Source organism: Argiope bruennichi, chromosome 1, assembly GCF_947563725.1.
Source record: "Argiope bruennichi chromosome 1, qqArgBrue1.1, whole genome shotgun sequence".
In the NCBI taxonomy this organism is placed as follows: Eukaryota; Metazoa; Arthropoda; class Arachnida; order Araneae; family Araneidae; genus Argiope; species Argiope bruennichi.
This window is the reverse complement of record NC_079151.1, coordinates 124,529,431-124,543,405: the sequence shown is the minus strand read 5'-3', so window position 1 is coordinate 124,543,405 and position 13,975 is coordinate 124,529,431. Positions and strand designations below refer to the sequence as shown.

The 13,975-nt window shown below is 32.4% G+C and overlaps 1 protein-coding gene across 3 annotated transcripts in view; it reads right to left on the bottom strand.

Annotated features, from left to right (window-relative positions):
- Window positions 1–13,975, bottom strand: part of LOC129987574 (cadherin-like and PC-esterase domain-containing protein 1) — a 373,319-nt gene that overhangs the window by 167,430 nt on the left and 191,914 nt on the right. For all 3 annotated transcript variants that reach the window (XM_056095568.1, XM_056095666.1, XM_056095622.1), the window contains one exon: window positions 270–439. In XM_056095568.1, the coding sequence (XP_055951543.1) occupies window positions 270–439 (170 nt within the window). The remainder of the gene's footprint in view (window positions 1–269; window positions 440–13,975) is intronic.

Sequence of the window (13,975 nt, the reverse complement as noted above, 5' to 3'; positions counted from 1 at the left end):
TTTTTCACGATGATGATTTCTTTGTCAGTTTTTGACTTATTATTTTGAAATCTTATTATTTTGATTGGTTGGATTTAACTGATATCTCTGATCTCAATAATATCTTTTTTTCTTTGATTATAATTACACAAATCTACAATTTAAGTCATTAAAAAATGAAGTCTTTTGCACTAGAGAGCATTCAAACAGAACGTTAGCAGAATTCAAAAGGAGGGGGGGGGGCATAAAAAAATCAAACAAACAAAAAGAAATGTCGGATAATTATTCACCTCTTCTAAGAGCCTCTCCAAACGATAATCGAAGGATGTAGCCTGAGGGTTCGGCACATTCGGTGGGGAGGATATCCCACTCAAACCCGCTCCTTTGTCCTGAGACGTCAATTGGGAAAGAATACTCCGCTTGAGGGCGCTGCTCCCGATGCCATTCGACCTGCTGCCATCTGCAAAAGCGGAAAACACGGTATGAGTAACACGTCAGCAACAAATTGAAGTGAAGCAAAAGGATCATTAAGCTTCAGCAAGCACTTTAATGGGCAATATTGTTGCCAGGTATGAATGCATTGGGAAAAACACGCGAAGCAATAAAAGTCTGGACTGAAAAGAGTACCAATAAAAAGATTATCGATTAAGAATGCGAATATAAGCGACATTTTTACAGACATTTCTTCAATAGTAGATACTGTCAAGGGAGTTTGAATTTAAATGCAAACCAGTATTTACATTTTCTAAATGTAACATCTAAATTTCAGAATTTTCTTTAATTTTTTTCTGTTTAAACTATAATTTGCCTTCGATTAATAGTTTCAAAAAATAGAGTTAATGCTTACTCTGACAAAGTTTTTCGTGCATTGTAATGTATTAGAGAAAATTGAATATGAAGTTTGGTCGTCTTCTTTTGGACGCCATTGAAATCAAGATTTGACATAGAATTAAAAATTTAATAACAAATTACATGCCAAATTTCATTAATTAAATCTATATGTTTTTGACATCACGTGCAAGCGAAAATTATTAACCAACAAACGATCAACTCTTTAATAGATTGGATTCAAAACCTAAAAATGATCTATACTCTACATAGTAAAATTATAAACCAAATTTTATCGATCTAGCTATATTCTGTAATTATCGTGTTCACTCGTACTCAAATAGCCAGACAAACAGACTTCCTGTGAAGGAATTTCAATCAAAATTTTATAGAAATATACTAATTTACTATAAGACCACGTGCCAAAGTTTATCAGCCTATTTCACTGTGATTTTGAATTTCGGCCACAACAAATCCTGTTGATACTGCTACGTTCAGTGCTGGCGGGGTGGTCGGCTGTACACAAGAAGAAGAAGTGGTTTTGAACTATCTTGTTCTCAAAGTGATAGAATGACCTGAGTTCAAAAATGTTTTTTTTCTTTCTATTTTTCTGACGATTGCAGTATCTTCTTTTTGTATACATGTATGCAAGAAAGTAAAAAAAGAAAAGGATGTTAAATATTTCCTCATCATCTCCTCATGACGATAACTATCCTTACTGAGTAAAGCTGTATTTTGAGAATGGGTGAAGTAATTATGCATATTCCTAATATTAAGTATATTCTTTATAGGAAATTTATGTAAATTCCTTATAAAAATGCTAGTGAGATTCCTTACTAGAATATTAAATACATATAGGTGACTTTGTAGGTAGGCCCGAGGGTTTAGATATGGAGGATTCCCAGTACGAAATTCTATATTCCTCCAAAGAATAGCTCGTTAGTTAGCTTAGTTATACTAGCGTCCCGTTTTAAAGCAACACTAGGGCTATTTTGCGATGGATCTTGTCATTTTGAACAGCGGTCAGATGGACACCAGAGCTGGCACCCCCCTCTCCATAGCACAACAGCTGGAGGATGTTTGGCCCCGATGGATTTAACGTGCACCACACCTGCTTACACGACAGTTCTTTGGTGGAATCGGATTTCGAACCCGAAACCTTCTGGTTCCGACATCTTACCACCAGGCTACCGTGGCCCATAAGAGTAGCTAGGAAGTGGGTCAAGTGTTAAAATTCGTCAGAGAAAACATTCGTCAGCTGATGTGACGCCAGAATTTAGAAAGAGATATGTATTTCAGGAGGCATCCTTGTGTTATACGATTCAAAATTACATACCACAATTAGTAAATTATTTAACATTAATTCAGCATCACTACACCGATACCATTATTTAATAAAATGGATATTTTACCTATAACCAAGTGGAGTGGTCCCTCCAAAACTTTCAAGCATACTCCCTAATAAAGGATTTCGACTAGAGAATGCCTTGCATGGTATTGGCGTACAATAGTTACGAAATATTAACGTTTGGTGTGGATTTGGCATTTTTACTGAATCCATCGTTGTCATCCTTGGCGAGTCATTTGGCGATTAAGCTCTGGCATACAGTTAATAGTATTCGAAAATTGAATCTGTGCTTTGAATGAACTTTTTACAATCGAATGAAACTAAAATTTTTAAAAAGCTTCATTTGTAGTCATAAAATACCCATACCATATTTAATATAATTAACTCATTGCGTTTTTGAGCAACCATGCAATAATGCTTCTGAGAGTACAAACCGACAGACAGTCAATCTCTCATTGGATTTCGCTCAAAATTTGATAGGTGTCTACGCTTTAAAAGTTAAATGTGTGTGCTGAATTTTATCCATCTAGCTTCTTATGTTCGGTAGTTATGTTAAAATATATTCGAACAGCCAACCAGATAGCCTTTCTCTGAGTGGATTTTGTACAAAAGGTGATAGAAATCTACAAATTTTGTGTAAAAGTCATATATGGAGTTTCAACTGTCTAACTCAAACGTTTTTGAGTTTTCTTTGTCACAGACAAACGGCCATTTTCTAAAAATGTGTTTTCCGAACGGAAAGAGGTCTAAAATGTGGAAATTCGTGAAGAAAGATCAATTTTTTGAAGATTCCTATATTTTCTTTATAATACGTATACGAGAAAGTAAAAATGTATTAAATCTCATCCTTGTGCATAGTTATTGTTACGAACCTGTGATGCTACTTCCCAGCATAGTTGGTTCCATAGGAGGTCCCTGAGTTTGGCGACGAATTTGGCGCCAAAGTCGCCAAAATAGATTATATCCGAAACATCGAGAATTTTCCCGTTCCGTCCAGTAGGAACGGAGATACGCCTCGAACGTTCCTGATTGGTTGACAGGCTTCTAGCCCCGCCTCCTGAGACCTATAAAAGGAGCTGCAGCTGCCGGGGGAGTCGACGGTGAGTTGTTGTGAACGAGTGGTGAATTGAGTCGTCGTGAACCAGTGGAGTGCAAGGTCGTAGTCGGAACCGACGGTAAAGAATGGCCTTCCAGAGATAAGCGGAGCAGCGACGGAGTGAAGCTAGTGCTGAACTAAGCTGTGTGCTACTGTCTGCAGTAGAGTCTGTTGTATGCTGCTGTGTATACTGTTATATGCTGCACGTCTCGGCTGAAGATAATCGTCTTTTGTCCTGTATATAGTTGTCGTCTTTGTGCTGTCCTGTGTGTCTTCGTGTAAATAAACGTCGTTGTTTTATTTTCTACTGCCGCGTGGTAATTGAGCGTTCTCCACACCATATCACTTCCACTATCCAAACGAACCCCAGAAAATTTCGTAACATTATGTTGGTTTTTTAATTATATGTTGTTGTTGTTTCTAATGGCATTTGTCATAGAAAAGCCCATTGACTTTCGAAGTCAGTGATTTTAAGCCAAGGGCGCGTCTCTTGTTTTTAAGTAGTGCCATCTAGGGCCAAGAGTAAGACTGAGCTACACACACGTCACAACCCTTTTTACGAGGCGGACTTCATTCATGCATTTCATTCACTCAATCACAGATTGCAATTTAGGCCTGAATTAGAGAACGACGGTGCATTATTTTAACTGCCATTCAAGACGGTGCATTATTTTAACTTTCGGTTAATTTTTTCTTTCAATTTTGATTACTTACAGTGTTGTAACAAGATGTAAATTAATTTTTCAGAGAAATTAAATATAAAACAATTATAAATATTTTTAAAGCAGTCTATAAGTCCTTGTATTAGATTAAAAATTATGTATCGAATTATTTTTACGGGTGCAAAGGGTTGATCTCACGATATGCATCGATGTGTCAAGAAAATTGCATTTATAATAAATAAGATGAAGAAATTAATTTAATGAAATAAAACTTTATTATCTAACTTAAATGTCTAGAAATAACGTAAAAAACAGAAAATAGCGTATATTTAGGAAGCACTAATTATACTAAAATCGTATTTCACATGAAACAATATTTCTTTTTATAGAAAATGTTATTTGATAAATATTAGAAAAATTTTCAGTAGTAGAAATTTCAAATTTTTTTCATTTATTTTTTAAAAAAAAAATCTATGGGAATGGTAAGTTTGTAAAATGGATTGAATATTTTGCCTCATTTTAAAGATAGAGATTTAAAACATTTCTACAACAACAAACAAACAAAGTTGTATATCAAAGGCATTTGCATAGTTTCAAAAGTGTTTGCAAGCGTTTGAATATAAATAATGATGGATGCTCCATTTATATTTTTATGATAAACGAATATAGTTATATAGTCAATAAATAAATCTATAGCTCTCATTTTGTGATACAACTACTCTTGTAAGTCATTAGGAGAATAAATAAGATACGGAAGTCTTGTTCGAAACATCTTGGCACGATTGGCGACATTGGCTTGATTCATCTATCTTTATTTTCTTTTAAAAATTTACTCTTCATTATATAGCAACTATAGCGAGAATGAAAAAGCATTCCAAATCGTATCTTCTGTATCGCGTGTAAATAAATACAGTAGCACAAGCAACGAGATCTATTGTTAAATTATGTTCTTAAATTAAAAAAAAAATGATTAATATTACAGAAAAACAATTAAACGGAATGAAAATTGGAATTGCTAAAAAGCTAATTGCTTTGCATTGTAAAATGGTATGAAAATGGCATTCGTGCAATTGTTAGCACCGAAGATATGTAGAAAAATAACAGACAGTTCGAATTTTTAATTTAAAATCTTTAATTTTTAGTGAGTATATTTTATTAAAGTATGACCATTGGCCTACTTGGTAGCCCTAGATCCAATAATTCATTCTATAAAGTATTATAATCGAATTTTTCCAAAACCAAGGTCAAATGATTCATTTATATATAGTATGCCTGCTATGAATATATCATATTAAAAAGAAAACTTGTTTACTTGTTAAAAGAAATCCATTTCGACAAATAAACAAGTAAAATAAAAACATTCCTCAACAGTTTAGTTTGGCTCAGTCATATTGACGTTCCGTTTCAAAGCAACACTAGGGTCATTTTGGGCCAGCTCTCGTGATTTTGAACCACGGTCAGATGATGAGGACGAATCTGAGCTGGCATTCCCCTTCTCCAAGCTTCCACAGAACACCAATGGAAGAACGTTTGTCCCCATGGATTTAACGTGCAACAGGCCCGTTTTCAAGGCGGTTCTTCGGCGGTATTGGGGGTCTCGATCCTGAAATTGTCCGATACCGAAACCAAGACCTTACCACCAGGTCACCACGCCCTTCATTCCTTAACAAGTAATGACTATGGGTTGATTTTGTGAAGGATATAAAATGGACTTTTATAATCTGAGAGAGTTTGAAAAAAATGTAAACCTTTCCCTTAAAACGTTGATTTCATTCAAGATATTGAAAACTATGTATAAAATCATCCCACAAAAAAGTTATATAAGCTAATTTGTGCAGCGGAATTATTGGATTATGTGATGCAATCCATAAATTACCCGACAAGAACGAAAGAAATTGAAAAAGATCCTTTTTTTTTTCATCTAGTGAAATTAGTTTGGTGAAAAAATCCAGGAACACAAATGGAAAGGGATATCTAGAAGCCCCGAGGCTTGCTTCTCCCGGGGCTGAAGTCTCAATAAAAGAAACAGGGCTTAGGACATCGAGTCCTCTTTCCGAGTAGAAAGAAAGCCAGGGACTTAAAGGAGAAGGGGAAAACAATGGCAAGCGGGAAATTTGTCAATACATCATGATCAGACCAACACTTCTAGGAGGAAAAAGAGAAGAAAAGTAAAAATGTTTTCATTCATTCTCTTCTTTAAAGAGAAAGGGTGGAAGACAAATCACCCGAGGGGGATTAAATTTTTCCGAGTCATCACCCCTACAACACTTTCTCCGATTCCATCCTTTTCTTTTTCCCTCCTTAAAAATGGGGTTGAAGGAATTTAGGGGGAAAACGAAATCGGGCGGGTCAACGATTGACTGAGTTGTGACAATAACACCTGGAGTAAGCATGGGTTGTTTTTGCTTTATTTTTTGTGGTCTAAGTGTCTTTATTGGGATTTGTGTAGTTTGTATTGTCTTTTTCAAGAAATATATTATAACAAGATATATTTCAATGGATTGCTTTTGAAGTAATAACAATAGATTTCATAACACCTGTTGATTAAAATGAAAGAATACTTTTCAGAGTGCTATAAAAAGATAAAAAATACCCAATGAGAACATTAAGGCTTGACCATTAACGTTAACGGCCATTTAACCAGTTAATTGTTTCGACCTCTTCAAAAAATGCGTATCTAAATTGTGTCATAAAAATTTATGGATATAACTACTTATTACTCTTGACGAATAAACTAATCAAAACGCAAAATGTTGTTCTTTCTCCATAACGAGTATACTCGTTATTAACTGGTTAATTCATTTCAGAACACATAAAAACAAATTACGCTGGTAATCCCTCCACCCAATTCCTTTTTTTTATTTTAATTCTAATTTTAATTAACTAAAAATTTTCCAATTTTCAATATTTTTGTTCAATACTTTCACAGTATATTACCGCATAATGCTATTCTTTTTTTCAGTTTTAAAATTACAGTTTTTATGCTGTTTTCAGTATGAAATATAGTAAACAGTTCCAAAACTTTAAATAGTGTGATGCACTTTCTTGAAGTGAGTTTATAGTAACTCACTTTAACAGCAGCGCAATGTTTTTTTTTTTGAAAAATTTTTAAACATGCAAACGATTGCTTATTTAATAAAAATATAATTCTGTAATAATAATAATTAATTAACAGTATAAATCAGAATAAAATTTCAAAAATATAACTTATTAATCGGCAGATACCTATTTCTGTAGTTTCTCCACAATTATGTTACTCTGATTGTATCAAAATAATTGAAACAAAATTAACGAAATATAGATCCGTAGACATTTATGGCACAAGAACCAAATGGCTATATTACGTCAAACGCTAGTTAATATGCAAATGTATTCTAATTACTAGATCTGCCGGCATTTTATCATCTTGTGGGCTGCATCACTACTACACCGTCTCCCTCCCCCCCCAAAAAAAAATACTAAAATACACTTAGGTAATTTCAACCCTACATTGAAATGTGCCGCTAACTTTACAATAATTCTGTAGAGTAAGAAATACCCATAATAAACTTTTGCTTCCCTAAGTAAATTATTTAAAAGTTAACTTTACAATAATTCTACAGAATAACAAATACATATAATAATTTAATAAGGGAAGCACAAGTTTTACTAAAAGATATCCTTTTAATATCCATCTGAATTCAAATAAATCTTTATATTCTAAAAATCTCAATTCGTTGAATAACCAGATGATACTAATTCCATAAAAATAATAATTTTCCAACCATCTGAATTCGAATAAATCTTTATATTCTAAAAATCTCAATTCGTTGCATAACCAGATGATATTAATTCATAAAAATAATAATTTTCCAACCATCTGAATTCGAATAAATCTTTATATTCTAAAAATCTCAATTCGTTGCATAACCAGATGATACTAATTCCATAAAATAATAATTTTCCAACCATCTGAATTCGAATAAATCTTTATATTCTAAAAATCTCAATTCGTTGAATAACCAGATGATACTAATTCCATAAAAATAATAATTTTCCAACCATCTGAATTCGAATAAATCTTTATATTCTAAAAATCTCAATTCGTTGAATAACCAGATGATACTAATTCCATAAAAATAATAATTTTCCAACCATCTGAATTCGAATAAATCTTTATATTCTAAAAATCTCAATTCGTTGAATAACCAGATGATACTAATTCCATAAAAATAATAATTTTCCAACCATCTGAATTCGAATAAATCTTTATATTCTAAAAATCTCAATTCGTTGCATAACCAGATGATACTAATTCATAAAAATAATAATTTTCCAACTATCTGAATTCGAATAAATCTTTATATTCTAAATATCTCAATTCGTTGCATAACCAGATGATACTAATTCCATAAAAATAATAATTTTCCAACCATCTGAATTCGAATAAATCTTTATATTCTAAAAATCTCAATTCGTTGAATAACCAGATGATACTAATTCCATAAAAATAATAATTTTCCAACCATCTGAATTCGAATAAATCTTTATATTCTAAAAATCTCAATTCGTTGCATAACCAGATGATACTAATTCATAAAAATAATAATTTTCCAACCATCTGAATTCGAATAAATCTTTATATTCTAAATATCTCAATTCGTTGCATAACCAGATGATACTAATTCATAAAAATAATAATTTTCCAACCATCTGAATTCGAATAAATCTTTATATTCTAAAAATCTCAATTCGTTGCATAACCAGATGATACTAATTCCATAAAAATAATAATTTTCCAACTATCTGAATTCAAATAAATCTTTACATTCTAAAAATCTCAATTCGTTGAATAACCAGATGATATTAATATATCTACAGGTTCTCGTGAAAACAAACTTACCTTGGCTGTGCGAAAATAATAGAAACAAAATTAGCCATTTACTTTCTAATCAGCAGATCGACAGGAAACTTCTCTGCTACGCTTCCGTGTCACTTACTGCCCCGGGGAATAACAAAATGCATTTGGTTCCAACCCAATATTGGGACACGTCACAAGCTTCACAATTAATTTGCAGCGGAAAATAAGTCTTCATTAACGAACATGCGTTAAGGACTGATAAGCGAAACAAATTACTTTTTAGAACATGCTTTTTTTTGTACTTGCATTGGGCAAAGAAAAAAGTTGGGAGCATTGTGTGCCTTTGAACAAGATTTATCAAGGCGTCTGGGGAAAAATTTATGTTCCGACGTAAACCAACGCAAAGAGCTTTGCTTTGTCTATTAATAAGATTAAAAGGGGCAATAAATAATATTTTGGAAGGAAGATGTATTTCATTAAGTATTTAGGAAACAAGGGATTAAATAGTTAAAGCGATTTTGTCTGGCATTGGGGGTTTGGTTTTCCGTTTTGTTTGAATAGCGGATTAAATACGAGATGCCTGTTAATAAAATATTGTACGACTCTCTCGTAATTTAACTACTTAAACCAGTTAAGATTATTTAATTAATAACCGTATTGGAAATACAGCTTTGTGGAAAGTCATTACGTTTAATAGTAAACTGTACCAAATATAACAAACACATAACTGTAACTATAACAAACTATCAGTGATATGTGGCCATTATTAGTATCATTCCTTTAGAAAAATTACAAAGGAGGCACAAATGCAATGCTAACTCTTCCATGCTATTACCCACATTTAATGGTAGAACATGAAATGTAATAGATTTATATACATAAGTACATATGTGGATTATCAGAGTACATGCTTCAATGTACAGAGATTTAGATCATTCCTTTAATGTAAATGAATGATTTAAATGTTTAATTGAATCTACCATTTAATGCCGTTAAATGTTTCTATATACAGCCATTTAAATCATTCATTTCTTCGTTCGACGAACTATCAGTTAATGCACCATTTCTATTTGCGATGTCTTTAATCTTTAATTTGTACAATTAAATTGCAATCATGTTTAATTTGTACATATAATTTTATTTTCACTATGCTGCAAAAGCATCACCAAAATATTCTGTAAATGGCTGCCGTCTCGAAATTAGTATTGCATGAAGGATACCGTTAAATTAGGGAAAAAATAAATAACTGCATCGACTTTAGGCATAATTTTAAATGAATTTTTCTGATCATATTAAATGCATTTTGTCTTAATTAGAAATGTGTAATTAAAAACAACGAGATATTTATTCTAATATTTGCATTGCGGCATTTGAAGTACGCATGTTTGGTACCCAACTTTTGAACTGGTTATTTAACCCTTTGACTGCTAAGGACGCATAAATGCATCCAGAAAAAAAACATTAGTATATCCTATTAGAGTATTTGTTTGTATGGCGAAGGCTTTGGCCTCATTTGTATGCTCCTTATTTGTATGTTATTTTATATATATGTAATGTTATTTTTGGTTAAAGGAGAATATAGGTTTGAAGACATAGACGAGACGTTGTATTTTTAATTCCGTTTTATTCTCTCTTTAATATCCATCTCGAGAAAGCAATTTATTTACAAGCAGACGCAGTGTGGCACAAAAGCAGAAGTAAGAAGAGCGCGAAACAAACGATCACTTGTCTTATATAACATAGGATTTCCGGCCACGCGCAGATGGAATACATGTTTTGATCTCTGACAAGGGCAACAAAAGTATTACTCTCATTTGATACGTAGTACTGATGGCGCATTATTTTTATAGAGGAATTAATTAAACCGAAAGTGGAATTGGATCACGAAATAAGAGAATATTTTAGAATGAAGTTACTATGGGCTAAATTAAGATAAAATCTTGGAAATTAATTAAATTGAAATAAGAATTAAAATATCATTACATATTATATATATATAAACCAAATTATCAATCCGTAGGCTGAACCACTGTTCTGATTTGACTTTGCCAATTTTCATCTCATATGAAAGATCATAATTCTAGATATGATGTCAATGGTTGCTTGTTTTCCAACATCACAAAATTTGGGAAGAAATTTCAAAAATACTATTTCACTTTACATTCTCAATACAAAAAGAATCCACGACAGAGTTTCTCACCCCATTTACACTGTTATCTGTAACTGTTATTTCATTTGAAAGCTCATGACATGAAGATACGTTATTAATGATCACCTTTTTGAATTTCTATCCTAGATATCGAAACTTAAATACATACCCCAGCCTTAACAAATGAGCCGATTTCGCCAATTGCTAGCTAATTTGCGTGTATAACAGCCGATCAGAATGCTTTATCGTGCAAATATGATTTAAAATAATATTTTCATTTGGAAAGATAAGATGTATTTCATCAAAGCTAGGCGATAAAAATTAAATTAATGCTCTTAAGGAGACAGCCGTGCAGCTGGTTATCAAAGGCAGCTAGCTAAATATTTTTACTTTAGAGTTTGCGAGTATCTGTATAGTTAAATCTTAATGCCAGTGTAAGACACTTCAAAATAAATACAACCACTATTATTATTTTCCCTCTCTTTTCTATACTAATTTAATATTGAAAGTAACATATGTATCATATATTTAATTATTTTCATAAAATTTAAATTTGTAACAATGATTCTTTCTGAATACGTCTGAAAACAACATGAATTTTTTTTTATAGAAATGTGTCCAATCTTATGATATAAATGAGTTAAACAGTGAACATTTATGTTCATTATCTTACCAAAACCCTAATGCTTAATCGTAATTATCTCTTAAGATTTGATTAATGAGTTGCATTTCTGCATTCAGCATGTCACTTGCTCCAGCACCGTGACAGAAGACTTGGAAGTTGTGGAAGATCTTTAGCCCTCACAAAGCATTTGTTAAAGCAGCCAGTTCAGCTCTAGTCAGCTAATTCGAAGGCATATGACAATGAACCAGGGGTCAAGGTATCCATTAAGACAGGGATATTAAGGAGATGAATGTGTTTTGAGAACTATAAATATCTAATACAAAAGCTGCATTATTTGGAGGACAATTGTATAGACTTGAATTCTAAGTAACTAATAGTAAGAAACACTAGGAGGTATTTTGAGTTTATTATGTAAGTAAATGTTCAAACACTAGGAGGTATTTTGAGTTTATTATGTAAGTAAATGTTCCTTACAAAGCATATCTTGCAGAAATAAAAAGGATTTGATATCACACCAGAGTGTAACAAGAGCGTACAGTTATAATACATATGTCTTCTCCTAGCAATTAAATTGGCTTCTGTTTTGGTTAAATGTTTGGGGGGGGGGATCTATGATAACATACAGTTAGATGACGATATTGCTATTACATACCTGGGGTTGGTAATAGAGAAAGAGAGTTTATTATTAAATATGAAGTCTTAAAGAATAAAGAATTTGTCATCCACAAATCTAATTCTGAAGAATTTATTTTATTATTTGAGTTGTTATTAATTTGAGTTCTAAAACTTAATTTGTGATAAAACAGATATAAAATATACTCATAGTTAAGATTAATTCTCCTAATATGTTAAGAGATATATACTGAAACCAGCGGGAACAGTGTCTCCAATATTTTCTCATATACACTCTAATAAGTGCACTTCTGAATTATTAATCGCATGCCACTGGCGAACAATAGTTCTGAAAAATTATTATTTAGTGATTAATTGCTGAGATACGACTGATAGACAAGTAACAGAAAATCGACAATGGATTTCCGATGCCTTTTTTCAACCGATTGAAACCAGAATATTAATCACTTAGATGTAACTGATACACAAGCAACAGAAAAGAGAAAGTTAATTTGTAATGTCTTTTTTCGACCGATTGAAACTAGAATATGACACAGTATTATAGCCCACATTTCATATATTTCAAACATTGCGCTTTTGAGTTATCGCATTTAGATGCTTGTGAAAGAATAGACGGACAGACGGTCAACCACTAATACGAATCTATGTTTTAGATGCTAAATCTATTTACCAAATTTTCCCCTTTGTTTTGTATCTACCGAGCTAACTAATATTCAGATAATCAGACAGACGAATTTCCTCAGAATGGATCTCGTTCAAAATGTGATGGAAATCCATAAATTTGTTGTAAAGACCACATACCAGATTTCATCTTTCAGGCTCAAAATCTTTTTGATTTATGGTGTTCAAAAATAGACATAATTTTAAAAATGAGGGGTTTTTTTTTCGGATTATGGTACATCTAAAATGTGGAGGTACACCAATTTTTTAAAAAATTTTTTGAATTTTTAAAAAACAATTGGAATATTTTCTCTTAATATAAAATAAAATAAAAAGTGATTATAAAATTAGAATAATCTGTGTATTTTTTTTAGATTTAGTGCAATTTCTGCGAGTCAAAAGGGCTGCGGTGGCCTGGTGGTAAGGACTCGGCTTCGGAACATGAGAGTTTCAGGTTCGACACCCAATTCCACTGAAGAACCGTTGTGTAAGCGAGCATTCATCATATATTAAATCCGTCGGGGCTAAACATACTATCACTGGTGTAGTGTGGAAGTTTGAAGTGGGGACGGCAACCCAGGTGTTGTCCTTGTCATCCGACTGCAGCTCAAAATTACGAGGTCCGTCCCAAAATAGCCCTAGTGTTGCCTTAAAACAGGACATTAATATAACTAAATTAAAACTATGAGGTTTAAATTGAACGGAATGAAGTTAAAAAGAAGAGGCTGGTCAGTCATAATAACCTCCTACAACCTTCTTAAAGATAACTTCTTAAACAAAGCATGTTTATATCCAAAAGTAGGAAACGCATTTTATGTTCTCTCTTTTAAAGCTTTAATTTCCAAAAGATAATAAAGGATTTCATTTCACAACATTTGTTTTACTGAATAATACATGCTTCACTTTTTATTAAAAAAATTAAATAATTAAAAAAAATACGGCAATAATTGTTAGCAGAGTTTTCCTGCACCATGTGTTAGTAACTCAACCATTTGATAGTTTCCCCAACGGACCGGTTTTAACATTATGCGATCCTAGGCAAAAGCCTAGGAACGACACAACAATGGGGCACTTATCCATCAAACGAAGCTGTCACGTGTTTATTGCACTTTCATCCATCATATGTATTGTATAAAAATATGCATTTAACCATAA